General features: G+C 38.2%; 1 protein-coding gene across 1 annotated transcript in view; it reads left to right on the top strand.

The window, feature by feature from the left end:
• The first annotated feature begins 1217 nt into the window (after window positions 1-1217).
• The window catches only part of LOC133532943 (GTPase-activating protein CdGAPr), a 59260-nt gene continuing 46799 nt past the window's right edge, over window positions 1218-13678 (top strand). Inside the window, exons 1-5 of the mRNA XM_061871822.1 lie at window positions 1218-2109; window positions 10827-10924; window positions 11816-11892; window positions 12520-12620; window positions 13194-13329. Coding sequence (XP_061727806.1) covers window positions 2056-2109; window positions 10827-10924; window positions 11816-11892; window positions 12520-12620; window positions 13194-13329 — 466 coding nt within the window. The 5' untranslated portion in view covers window positions 1218-2055. The remainder of the gene's footprint in view (window positions 2110-10826; window positions 10925-11815; window positions 11893-12519; window positions 12621-13193; window positions 13330-13678) is intronic.

Consider the following 13678-nt stretch of genomic DNA (forward strand, 5'->3'; position numbering starts at 1 on the left):
ATTATAATCTATGAGTTTTTAACCTCATAAGGTTACAAGTATATTTTCTTATAAGAAAAATGAGAACGACCCTGGAGAAATCTAGTGAGAACATTTCTAAATGTACCTTGTCTTATTTGTACACATTTAAAAGATGAATGCTCTATGTTATTTAATCTATTTTTTGTTTACTTGCTTATAAATGTTTGATTCGGTGCGTCATTACACAAGTAATTACCCCAATTATATTTTTTATCATTGTGTCGAGAATGACCAATCCGGGTTTTATTGCGTGAAAGAGGAAGTCAATGTTTTGTATACGAACTAATGCTTCTATTGGATCTGGTTTAAAAACATTAAATGTTATTCAACCTACATTTAACACGTTTGTCATTTGTCACTTATAAATCTACAAATTGTTAACATAATAGAACGAACTTATGTTACCTACTCCCACTATTCAATTATTCATAAAACTTAGCAACCCTTTAAAACCTATAACTGCTGTAAAAAGTAATGTAATAAACGTATTTGTTTTTTTAATACTACGTTGGTGGCAAACAAGCATAAGGCCTGTGATGGTATTTGTATTTTTTATATTTGTATAAAAGTTTACGAATGAGTAAATAACAAAATAATAGCAAATCTAGTACTTCTATCTAGTATTCTTACAAATAAATAAAACACATTTTCGTTTGGTAATAATGAATGTAACTATAACCAGTGAACTATTTTCTTGTTACAATATAGTACATTACGATACAAGTGCGAAAAATAGGAAATTCGAAACGAGTGGCGATATATTAAAACACGACCGAAGGGAGTGTTTTAAATCGACACGAGTTGCGAATTACCTATTCGCACATGTATCGTACAACGTTTTACAGTACATATGGCCCTTTAAATGTTCGACACCGTAACGTAATATGCTAATTTTCGCACTAGTGCGGTAAAGTAGCACCATATGTACTGTAAAGGTTTTTATTGTACTTGCTCATAATTTCACCTAGGCGTGTAAATAAATAAATAGGTGAGATACCTTGATGCCTTGGGTGTTAAAATTTCTGAAGAAATTAGGTGATATACCTTTCATGTGTTCATTTTACAGTGAAGTAAATGATTGACCTGACCAAAATCTTGGGAATACGATTTTGGTCAGGTCAATCATTTACTTCACTGTAAATCTAGGCTGAGCAGAACTGAACAAAGTTTTACAGTTTATGATTTATATATTCCCTGAGTTTCAAACTATCTTCATACCAAATTGTGAAGAATTTCAGATCGGTTCAGAGGTTTAAGCCTAAACGCGTTATAGACAGACATACGGAGTTACTTTTGCATATAATTTTAGTAGGAATAAATGTACGAAAGTTAAAAAGTGCGCAATTTAAATTTACCCCACTGTAGGGTAAATTCTCCGCGTCGGCAACACTGCAATCGACCGCAGTGCGCGGGGCGGGAGGCAGGGCGCTGTCAAATCGAATTATACTCCTTGATTTGCAATTATGCGTTTATTTTACGAGAAAACGCTTAAAAAACTAAATAATAGCGTCGCTTAATTAATATAACTGTTAATTTTCCCGCGACGGTCGCCGCAATCGCTTGAAAAGTGCAATGTTTGGTATTAAAATATGTGCCGTGTATAAACTCTGGTTTCTATTTTTGTTTTGTAGCCCAGTTTAACGTTAAATAATGTTTTTTGTGCCGAAATGATGTTTCGTAAGCGTTTTTTTAGTATTTATAACAGTTTGAGACAGTTCCGTGCGCTTACCGACGCGTAAATAAACGAGAATGTCGATCAAGCTTTCGATTTTTGCCGTGCCAACTTGAAGTACAAAATTGTCCTACTTTAGTGCCAAAAATAGTGAAAATAAACACAATCCAACTTCAAAATCAGTGTAAACGTGGCTGTGAGTTGCATTAAGACTTCCATAGACTATTTTCTTACCTCAATCCACGCATTAATCATTAAAAAAAAATACAAAAAAGTATAAATAGCGGGAATAATACAGGACTGGAGTTTTGAAGTGTGTGAAAAATATTAAAGTGAAAAAATTTAAATATGATCTGGAGGATATGAGGCGAGTTTTCGGGGTTTGTTCGGAGAGCTGGTACCTGTGTGGACAGAATGTGAGCCGTAGCTGTTGGTGTTGCTTGTATGTTGTATTGTATACTCCGTTGTTTATTTTTTATATCTTTTAACAATGGAAGGGATCATACACAAATTTTACTAATCTAAGACCACCTTACTTTGGATTGGACACAGCACTCTGGTGTTGCGAGTGGGACATTGGAAATGTTAAATAACATGGTGTTATCCTTTTTTTAACCCCCATTTTGCTATATTTTTTTTATTGGCAATGAAATGTTTCAATGATAAAGTTAGATTATGTGTATGATCAATGTAAAGATCCTGATTTAATTTTGAAATCTTAAAAGTGTGTTCTCCTTAACTTATACCTATGATTCTAATTTGCTTGACTAAAAGATATTAAATTTATTATTTTGCATGGTTCAGTCTTGTGATTTGTAAATACAACCAGTTTTTGTGGTTTGTGCTGTTGTATATAACCTTTGTGTTAGGCACATTATTATTGCTCTTTATTAATGGCTTAGTTTAAGCCAGGAATAACTTCATCTCAATTAATTTCATTTACTACCCATCTTTACCATTAAAAATATACCTGTACATATTTATAGTTCTGATACTGAATAATAATGGTAGAACATTTAGAAACTTATTTTATTGAAATGTAAAGCTAAAAGCTATAGCTTCCAAAGAAAGGATTTTTGAAATGTTTGAAACACTCCGACCATGCAAACTTTGCAGAAAAAATGTTTATATATCCCTAGAAAAATTCCTGGTACCCAAGAAACATTACATCAGAAACAAGGACCCCATGGTGTGACAAGCTGGCTGACTTCGCGGGGTTAACATGGAACAGACAGGCTACTGACAAACAGAATTGGAATAAGATGAGAGAGGCCTTTGCCCAACAATGGGATTCTTTGTAATATCTATGTGTTACGAGATTAAATAAATAAATAATAAGCTCCATACTTGGCATGAAAACTTAGCATGCTCAGAAAAACATTGTAGTTAGGGTCCATTTAAGCTAACTTCACAGTTCGCACCAACTTGAACAGAACAAAGTAAGGAGGTGTCATTATAATTTTTATTTTATTTATTTAAATATGAAACAAATGGTCATACAAAAAATATTATTACACTTCTCTTAATCTAGACCTATAGTTTCCATTTTTGTTAAACATATCTTTATATAGAAGCACGAAAAGTACCTATCTTCGTTTAGGTTCAGCTAAATAGTAACCCCCTTATTCATAAACGTGTACTAAAGTTATGATGCGGCTGATCATTGTTTGTCCCTTTTCGACGTATTGGTATGATGGAAAGGGACAAACGATGATCAGCTGAATTGTAACTTTAGTACACGTTTATGAATAAGGGGGTAAGAGGTTACACAGAATTTGAGAAATCAGATTTACAAGACACTCAGTGAAAAGCGCAATGTAAAATATATGTCATACTTGGGGGTCATCCATTAATTACATCACACGTTTAGGGGTGGGAGGGGGTCAAGAAAATGTGACATGTTGTGACAAGGGGGAGGGGGGAGTCACAAACTTTGTAACTTGTGTACTTTAACTTCATCAGTATTTATTTAAAAAAAATATTCGCTGTCCAGGTAATTAACGAGTTTTTGGAACGATAATCGTTTTATGTCATTAATTTTCTTTCCTAATGTGTTTTGTGTTATAATTACTAATATTTCTTTTGCCAAAAATATTTTGATAAAATATTAATAGTACCTAATTCGATTCGCCGATTTTGTTGAAAAAAATTGCCAAAAATGTGACGTCACAAGGGGGGGGGGAGGGGTTTGCCAAATGTGACCAAGTGTGACAAGGAGGGGGGAGGGGTCAAAAAACCTAGAATTTCGTGTGATGTAATTAATGGATGACCCCCTTCCATTGAAATTTGACATTAATGATGACTGCAAATCCCGCGCAGGCTTAGCTTGGTCCGACTCTAATAAGAATACATTACAAGTTACAGTAAACTTAAAAACAAACAAGGCAAATATTCAAAGAATTGTTGTTTATAAACGATAACTATGCCTATGTCACACAGCAAGCATGTTGACGAGTCCCTTCAATTAATTACTATGATTAGTTTTCCTTATTCGTCGACAGCACATGGTTTGTTGTGTCAATTATTATTTCAATACTTGCTGAATGTAAAGAACTATACACACCAGATGCGTAACACGCTATACGGAATTGTACGTTGTACGTCACGTCGCTTACGTTGCGTGTGGTTGCGTGCCCTATGCATTTAGTTATGCGTAACAGTGAGACATCTGTCAAGAAATTCCATATATTACAACGAGCGTGTGAGCATACATACACCAGGTGTGTTTCGGCCAGAAATCCATCCAGCCAATGATTACGGTCTATTGGGGATAATCATAAACGTCTATAAGTTTAATGTACACACTCTTCAAGAGTCGCTCGTCAAGAGTCTCGGCATCGCCGTTCCGACCCAACCGGAGAAAGGCGAGACGAGAAGGTAGAACATACTCGTTCTCGGCATGCCTCGGGCTCTCGACGAGTGTGTACAGCCGGCATAACAAGCCCTTGATAATCGTTTGTCCTTATTCGTTATTTTCAGATTTCTGTTTGTTAAAAAGGGGAAAAAATTGCTAAGCTTTATGAATATAGAAGGAGCGGGCAGGGGGAGATCATATCCAATCGTGGATCTTATGATATACGATACGATGCGTGTCCATATAGCCATGTTTTCCCAAGTATTTGTGTTTCATCTCTTTCTTTTATGTCGCAAACGAAAGTGATGCAGATACACACGTGGTTACGTTTAAAACCAATACCTATTCGATACTAAAGTTTATGCGATTATGAAGCTATAATACTATAAGCATACAGCCTAAAATCGCGTGCTTAAATACTAGCTTTCTGGTCAGACATCTAACCGTAATCCATACGATTGACTCGTATACATAATAACATACATAGATTACATTAACATACGGCCATCGCACGCCCACTAACAGTGTTAAGGTCATATATAATACGTTTATTGCCATCTGCATGATCAATTTGGCCTTATGATTCTCTTCAGCTTATTAATTTTATTAGGCGACCTGCGGCTATTTTAGGAATAGGTAATTTGAAACCAAAATTTTGTAGTAAATATTTTACTATGTTTGTAAAACTGGTATTAAAGGAATGAATCGAATATGTAGGAATAGAAAAGAGTATGCCCAGAATAAGTACGAGCAAGTTTGACGAAAAAAATTAAATTTTTAGATTTTATTGTACGACTTTGTCGGCTTTATTCATTTATATATCCATGCCAAATTTCAGCTTTCTAACACTAACGACCACGGAGCAAAGCCTCGGACAGACAGACAGACAGACGGACATGGCGAAACTATAAGGGTTCCTAGTTGACTACGGAACCCTAAAAAAGACATGTCAATGTGGCGCATGGTACAAAATTTCGTATTTTTTTTTCACAAATCACGTGCATTATGCACGTCATGTTCCACGTTCCGTCATCGCGTTCCTAGTCAAACTGAGACTGATGTCAATGTCAATATACCCTCGCGGGGTGAAGTAATTCGATTTGGGGCGGGGTGAATCATGGCTGTTCTGTATAAAATAATAAATAAATATTATAGGACATTACTAAACAAATTGACTAAGTCCCACAGTAAGCTCAATAGGGCTTGTGTTGTCGGTACTTAGACAACGATATACATACATAATTATATATATATAAATACATAGAAAACACCCATGACTCGGGAACAAATATCCGTGCTCATCACACAAATAAATGCCCTTACCAGGATTTGAACGCAGGACCATCAGCTTCGTAGGCAGGGTCACTACCCGCTAGGTCAAACCGGTCGTCTGTCGTCATATTTAATTATTCATTGAATTGTAGGTAAATTTGTACGTCTTAGAAGCTTCTAAAATTGCCCTAACGTATGTTTAATCTCACAACTAGTCGGCGTCAATTTGAAGACCAAACTTTAGCCATAAACAAATATGCGTATACAGATGGTATACAGAAAACATACACTAATAACGATTTAAGTAATACTATGGTGTGTCCGCCCTGTGACTGTGAAAGTGCGTAAAATGCCTCAGTTGTATAATATACTAATCGTACGCAAAACAGACATCTGGTAAACAATTAATTCAACAATGCATGATTCATGCGTCGTCGGTCGACGCGTGCCTCATAGTAATTATGAGCTAATTCTATAGTTGAATAGAAATTAAGGTACATCCGCAAGACGTGATGGTAGACATTACGTCGCTGTTTAATAAGGAAAACTTATTGCCTACTTAGTATAAGCACTAATCACGATCTTAAAAACCGGGCAAGTGCGAGTCGGACTCGCGCACGAAGGGTTCCGTACCATTTATGACGTATTAAAAAAACTACTTACTAGATCTTGTTCAACATTTTACCACTTTGGACACACAGTTTACCACTTTGGAAGTGTCTCTCGCGCAAACTATTCAGTTTAGAAAAAAAATGATATTAGGAACCTAAATATCATTTTTGAAGACCTATCCATAGATACCCCACACGTAAGGGTTTGATGAAGAAAGATTTTTTGAGTTTCAGTTATAAGTATGGGGAACCCCCAAAATTTATTGTTTTTTTTCTATTTTTGTGTGAACATCTTAATGCTGTTCATAGAATACATCCACTTACTAAGTTAGAACAGTAAGCTCTTATAGTTTCGGAAAAAAGTGGCTGTGACATAATCGGACAGACAGACGGATATGACGAATCTATAAGGGTTCCGTTTTTTGCCATCTGGCTACGGAACCCTAAAAAAGGGGGTTCTTCTTATTATAAGCCTGTTTCCTGGTTATTTTTTATATTGTATGATTATAATAATTAAGCCTACATTCCGTTGATAGCCTCTTTTCTTACAATATAGATCTTCGGCTAAAGTCCCCATTCTGGCTCAATGCGGGTTGAGCTTGAAAAGCCGGAAAAGATATTATATTAAATTAAAATACCTACAGTACAGAATCGCTCGGATCTCCGAGGGCGTCCGCAGCGGACGCCCTGAGGAATTAAATAATTCAATGCAATATATCTGATGGAAACTAATACCTACATATCACATACATTCTTAAGTCGATTCGTCCGTCCGTCCCTCCCCAACTTTGTAGTGTCTTTACGAGACATGAAATAGACAACTGACCTAGTTCCCCGACTTTTATTTACGTTGTAAAATGCAGGAAGGGATCTCGAATGCGGCCCGAACTGGGAATACGTGGTCATAAATCTTTGTTTACGAGTACAACTATATTCATAGTTGTAAAACCATAAACGGAACTCGAACATTGTAATTAGTTTGAGCCAAGATGTGTAAAGTCTAAGACAAAGTGCGTCGAATTTGTCAGTTTACGTAGTTGGCGTGACTCCGTAGATTAAATACAAATATAAATAATATGGGACAATCTTATGGCTCCTCTACGCGATGGACCATCATACTGGCCCACTAAGATGGGCCATGGGCCAGGGTAGTGGTGTCGGATGGCTTATGGCGCGGCGAGATGGCGATGGCATGGCCACGGTGTCGGTTTTTCATCCGCACATCAAACGTAGTGCACCAGCGATGGTGCGGACGGTACGCATCTACACGTGGCCCATTCCACAGTGCGTGCTCTCAACCATCGCATGGCCATCTCGCTGGGCTATCGTGTAGAGATGCCATAACCATCGTATGGCCAGTTCGCTGTTCCAGCGGTGGGCCATCGTGTAGAGGAGCCATTAGACCCTCAGCACACGGCGTCGTAACATAAAGCGTTCGTAGAACGAGAGCGCTACGAGCACGAAGTTCAAAAAATTCCACACACGAAGCGCCGTCGTAGCGTAGCGTATGAGATTTCTGTCGTCACTCGTCATTACGACAGTCGTAGCGTAATACTGGCGTAAAAAACAAAGCGTAAACGAATGAGATTTCACTTGTGAAACGATTAGCAGTAGTTGCTAAATGTACAATATCTTACAAAATAAATAAGCGCAATTCTGGCGTGTTTGCCAGATTTGGACGCACTTTATTACTCATCATGGTCATATCTTCATCGACACTTATCTGAAATTCTGAGATAACTGTAGGAGTGGAAATACGCGTTTATGATCGTTTAACGAGTCTTATCTCGAGTGCTCTTGTACGCAATCTTAGATAGCTAAAGTGGTCACGAACTTCTTTGGTGTCATTCATACCAATAGTTCTGAATTCAGGCTAGTTCTTCGCTAAATTAGCTTGGGATATACAATGCCAATACAATACTTATAATCTCAGATAGGTTATAGGCGTCCCAAAATAGAAGCGCTTACCACAAATTGTAGAAGTTTCCTTTAGTAGCACCTAGGCAAGCGAGAAGTGTGCACGTGCTAACGAGCTCCCGCACACCGAAAGAGAAAGAGACAAGCTTATGATTAACAATGAGTATGCCAAAGATGTATGGAATGCGAAAATTAATCAACAAAAATAGATTCAATCGTAGGTAATGATATAAATATTGAAGTATTTTATATGCTCCTTATGTATGAGTATCTACCTATCTATCTATAGTTATATAATATCATTGAGGATATACGAACAGATCTCTCCATCTGAACTGTGGGAAATAGACAGTACACTCTCCAGGCGGGTGTTGCGCCTGGCGACCGAAAAAAAAGGACATTCTTACACAAGATGACTTAAGTCCCACGGTAAGTTCAATAACGCTTGTGTTGTGGGTACCCAGACAACGACATATAACATATAAATACTTCAATACATAGGAAACATCCATGACTCAGGAACAAATATCTGTGCTCATCACACAAATAATTGCTCTTAACAGGATTCGAACCCAGTACAGGGCAGGGTCACCCACTAGGTCAGACAACCGAACCGAAGTTTAGGCGTTGCAGATATTGCAACTGACATTCGGAATTACGAAAGAGCGATATAGGAGATGTATGGCGCTTCATACAAGGTGGCGTTGTTTGTATGATTACTAACGCCACCTTTTAGATCTTGTGGCACACGACATTGACGGAGGAAACGCCACGATCTGTCTGGCAGGTGGTTCTGACGATGATCTGTCGCAGACACATCTACAGAGTAGATGCAGTGTAGCGACGCCCAGCCGGGAACAGGTGGGCTGTCAATCGCTGGTTGCAGTTATTCAGCCCAATTCCCTGGAGTTCTCCCGCAAATCCCCTTGTTCTCCTGCAGAACAGAAGAACATTTTTCAGTTCGACATCCTTAAGTTTACTCTCAACACTCGACAAGTCTGTGCCTAATATTTGAAATTCTGAGATAAGTGGGTGAGGTAGAAGTGGAAGTGCGCGTTTATGATCATTTAACGAGCCTTATCTCGAGTCCTCTCGGCACGCGACAATCTTAGATAAGTCAAGTGGTCACGAGCGTTCTTTTCCGTGGACGTAATACCTATTTTTATACCCCAGAATAGCTTCTGTCCGTGAATTTATATTTCCATATCCTAGTTTCATATTAAATCCTACCTCCGTTTTTATTCCCTCAAAGGATGATTTCTGGGATTGAAATTATTCTATATGAAAGAGAAATAAGTAAGCATAGAGTGCTCACTCCATACACCAGTTTTGTTACGAAACCGCTTATTATTTTCGTAGTCGACATCTAGCATCGAGTAGCAGTATTATCAATACTGCTACTTGACAATAGATGTTGCGACAAGCGAAAAGTCTAAATGCTCCACAATTTTCAGCTAATATTATAATTATTTATTTATTTATCTAATGTATGTATGTGTCTTTATGTATTTAAGTAGTTTATAATTAATTTATGTGTATTAGGACTCTAATTCTTTCAATAACAATTTCTTTTAGTTTTAAACGTACCGCCTACAATCTTTTCTGCTTTGCCCTAAGGTTGACTGGTAGAGAATGCCTCATGGCATTAAGTTCGCCTTTTGTACATTAAGTTTTTCTTTTGTACAATAAAGTTTTAAATAAATAAATAAATATAATCGGTAGTATAGTTGTAAACTGTTGAGCAATACAATTTTCGTCTGTCGCGACACTTGACTAGTGTCAAGTAGCGGTACTGATAATTCCGCTACTCGATGATAGATGTTGAGTACGAAAATAATAAGGGTTAGTGAGCACTCTAATGCCAGGCCTCTAACCTTCTTTATACGAAATTTTATTTGAGTCGGTTTACCAGGTTCAACAGTTAAAAAATGCGTCGCCACAAACTAAAATATTCCGAACCTCGGTCACGCTAATTTGCGGTTATTACAATGCGCCTTTTTACGCAATTTTCGTAGATCTATGGGATGTTTTGTTGTATGATGACCTGACTGATTTCGGTTACGGTATAACGGTATGGTAGCGGTATATAATTATGAAACCAATACATTATACCGGTTAGGCAGCGCGGCTCTGATATAAAGGTATCGCTACCGTTTTAAAATAACGGTACCGGTTTTTTCCGATATACCTTAACCGTTATTATAGCCAAACTGATAGTATTATATAAAATCAAAAGGGCTTACGGGCTTACACTTATATAGGCAGCTTCATTCAATAGGAACTAAGTTGGCCCAAGGTGTGGGCGGCTTCGCAACGACGCCTAAGCTGATAGGGTACCTTTATAGCGAAATAAATTTATACGGCTACCTAAATGGTTCGGATTAAACCGGTATGGCGTCATACCGTTATATAAACGTATCGTTATTTTTCGGTTATGCAGTCCCTGATGATGACTAATGATGTATTCTTTTGTTTCCAGGGCTCCCCTCACGGCTCCGTGATGTCCTGCCAGTCGCTGGCGGCGCGAGCGTTCGCGGAGCCAGACAAATCTGAGGCGCACTGCTCTGGCTTCCACAGGTAATGCTCCGTTGTGCCTTAACTTTAATGTTCACACTGTGTGTAACAAAGCCCTTAACTATAAAATACTGAAAATAACGTTTGACCCTCTTTACATAATGTTTTTGAGCTTCGAGGGTTGAACTTAATTACTTCCTCTTTTTGTCGAATTAAAGTTTCCTAATCCTTTCCTACAGTTTGTGTGGAAAAATATATGTTGAACTTAACATTTGTATTTAAAGTATTTAAACGTTATGATTTCACCTTAATTAGTGCACGATGTATTTTTAGATTTGTGTATTATAGTCTGAATAATCAATTAATCACGTTTTATGTTTGTGCTAAAAAGCTCTTAGAATTTTTTGATCCACAAGAGTAATCTAAATGAAAAGAAATAGAAAAATATGTATTTGGCATAAAAACAAACAAAAAAAAACAAAGCAAATAATGTCACGTACACCAACTAGGATGCCGCTCAGCACAAGCCGTTTCTGTTAGACGCGGCATTGGTTTTCTGGGCACCCAAAATTAAAAACTAAAATAGAACAGAATAGCAACAGAACAAGACAACATGTGTAAGAAAGGAAGAGATAGAGAGAGAGAGAGAGAGAGAGTTAACAAATATTTTGACTATGTCCGCTTAGTTATAAAACTTGTTGGGTTACGAGTAAATACATTTATAAATTGTACTTAAAAGAGATAACGGATTTTCATTTTCTGATTGGTGGCGGTAAATTGTTCAAACACTTTGTTGCAGCATATCGGAAGCTGCCACGAAAAGCGGACGTACTGTGTTGCGTGCCGTTAAGTCTGAGGGCACCACGTACATGACCCTTCGAAAACTTCAGTTTTTTAAATAGATAAGATGACAGTTTATCGTGAATGACTCCAAAAAGCAATTTGTAATTTCAGGTCGGTTCGGTTCAGTTCGGAGTCCCGGAGCTCGACGCGCGCCTCTAACGATGTGGACTGCAAGAGGGAGACGCCGGGTGAGATATTTTTCCAAACCATATACATATTAGGGAGGGTGTCATTTTTAGGGTTCCTTACCCTAAGGGTAAAACGGGACCCTATTACTAAGACTCCGTTGTCCGTCCGTCTGTCGCCAGGCTGCATTTCATGAACCGTGATAGTTGAAATTTTCACAGTTGATGTATTTCTGTTGCCGCTATAACAACAAATATTAAAAAGTACGGAATCCTCAGTGGGCGAGTCCGACTCGCACTTGTCCGGTATTTTACAAGCTTTTATATATATATGTTGGTGTGGGTCAAATCTTGGAATCTAAATTTGACCCACTTCCCGATTTCCGATTGAGCTGAAATTTGCATACATATGTAAATCAGATGACAATGCAATATTATGATGATATGGAGCTGATCTGTTGATGGACCTGGTGACCATGGGAACTCTGTTATAAAACAACGCAAACTATTTGTGTTTAGGGTTTTTAGAATTGTCTCGATGAGTATTAGTTGCCTGTCGAAAGAAAAATACACTAAGCGATACAAGCTTGCACCAAAAATTATTTTTTTGCCAAAAAATATATTAGTAAGTAAAAACTTGAAGATAAACTTATAGACAATGTGAGTTTTATATTCCGTGTAACGTTCCAGGGTCGATATCGCTGACGGCGTTGTCGCTGACGCCGGTGTCCGGCGGGGCCGCCATGAGTCAGTCGGCGCCCTCCAGCAGCGGGTTTCCCGACGCCGACACGGTACGTATACTAAACATATCTCGGTAGTTCCGCTTGTCAAAAGTTGACATTTGACAAGTCATTTACCACATGAATATAGTATTTGGATTAGACGTGGGAGTAGGGGGAGGGGGGAGGGGACGGATCGGGATGGTCTTATGGAATTTTCAGTAAGAGTAGCACATAAAGCGCTATTATTGTTCTTCCTTGTCATAGTCTCACTTTTCCTTTCAGCCTTCAATGCCATCACTCAACGATTATCAACTTGGTGTGTAAAGTCAGCCTTTTGAATAACGACTGGTTTACGGTTCAGTGATAGCCATTTGATTTAAATGTAACCTAAGAAACTTAAAGAAATGAAATAATATACAATAACCGAACATCATAAATTCATCAATGTCCAATTTAACTGAATGACTACAAGACTTTCATCCTCTTCCTCCTCTTCAGCCATGTAATTAGATACCGGCGTTTAATGAACTGACTAAACGACTAATAAGCTTGCTGATTTAACAAGTTGACTGCGACACGTCTAAATCTTTGATAAGCGATAAATGTCACACTTAAAACGATAACTAAATTATTCGTTTTCAGCCACCATCGCCGGCCTCCTGCCGCTTCCCGAAGCTGGAAGAGTGTGCACACTTCCACTACGAGCGCGTGTGCCTCGGCGGCCTCAGCGTGGCGCTGGGGCCGGCGCAGGAGCCCGCGGACTCGCCGCAGGGAGAGGGTAATTAATAGCCCTAGCAAAAATCTTGCACCAAAACATATTACACAAGGCTCGGAAACCGGTTAAATTTCAAAACCGTTATCATGTACTTGGCGCAAAACCTTTTAATTCCGGTTTAGTTCGTTAAACCGGTTTTTAGGAGAACATTTCCATAATTTTTTGTCAGGTTAACCGGTTTAGAACAATAAAAACCGGTTTATGCATATGTGTCTTCGTTTACGCGGCACACCACCAGGCCGGACGGCCGTCTCGTCGCTCGTCGAAGAAACCGGTTTATTTAGGTTACAATAAAGTTCTTTTAACTTTTGCGTTCTTATGAAACTTCGACGTTCTTATGAAACTTCGACGA

Source organism: Cydia pomonella, chromosome 28 (genome assembly GCF_033807575.1).
Source record: "Cydia pomonella isolate Wapato2018A chromosome 28, ilCydPomo1, whole genome shotgun sequence".
NCBI classification, from domain to species: domain Eukaryota; kingdom Metazoa; phylum Arthropoda; class Insecta; order Lepidoptera; family Tortricidae; genus Cydia; species Cydia pomonella.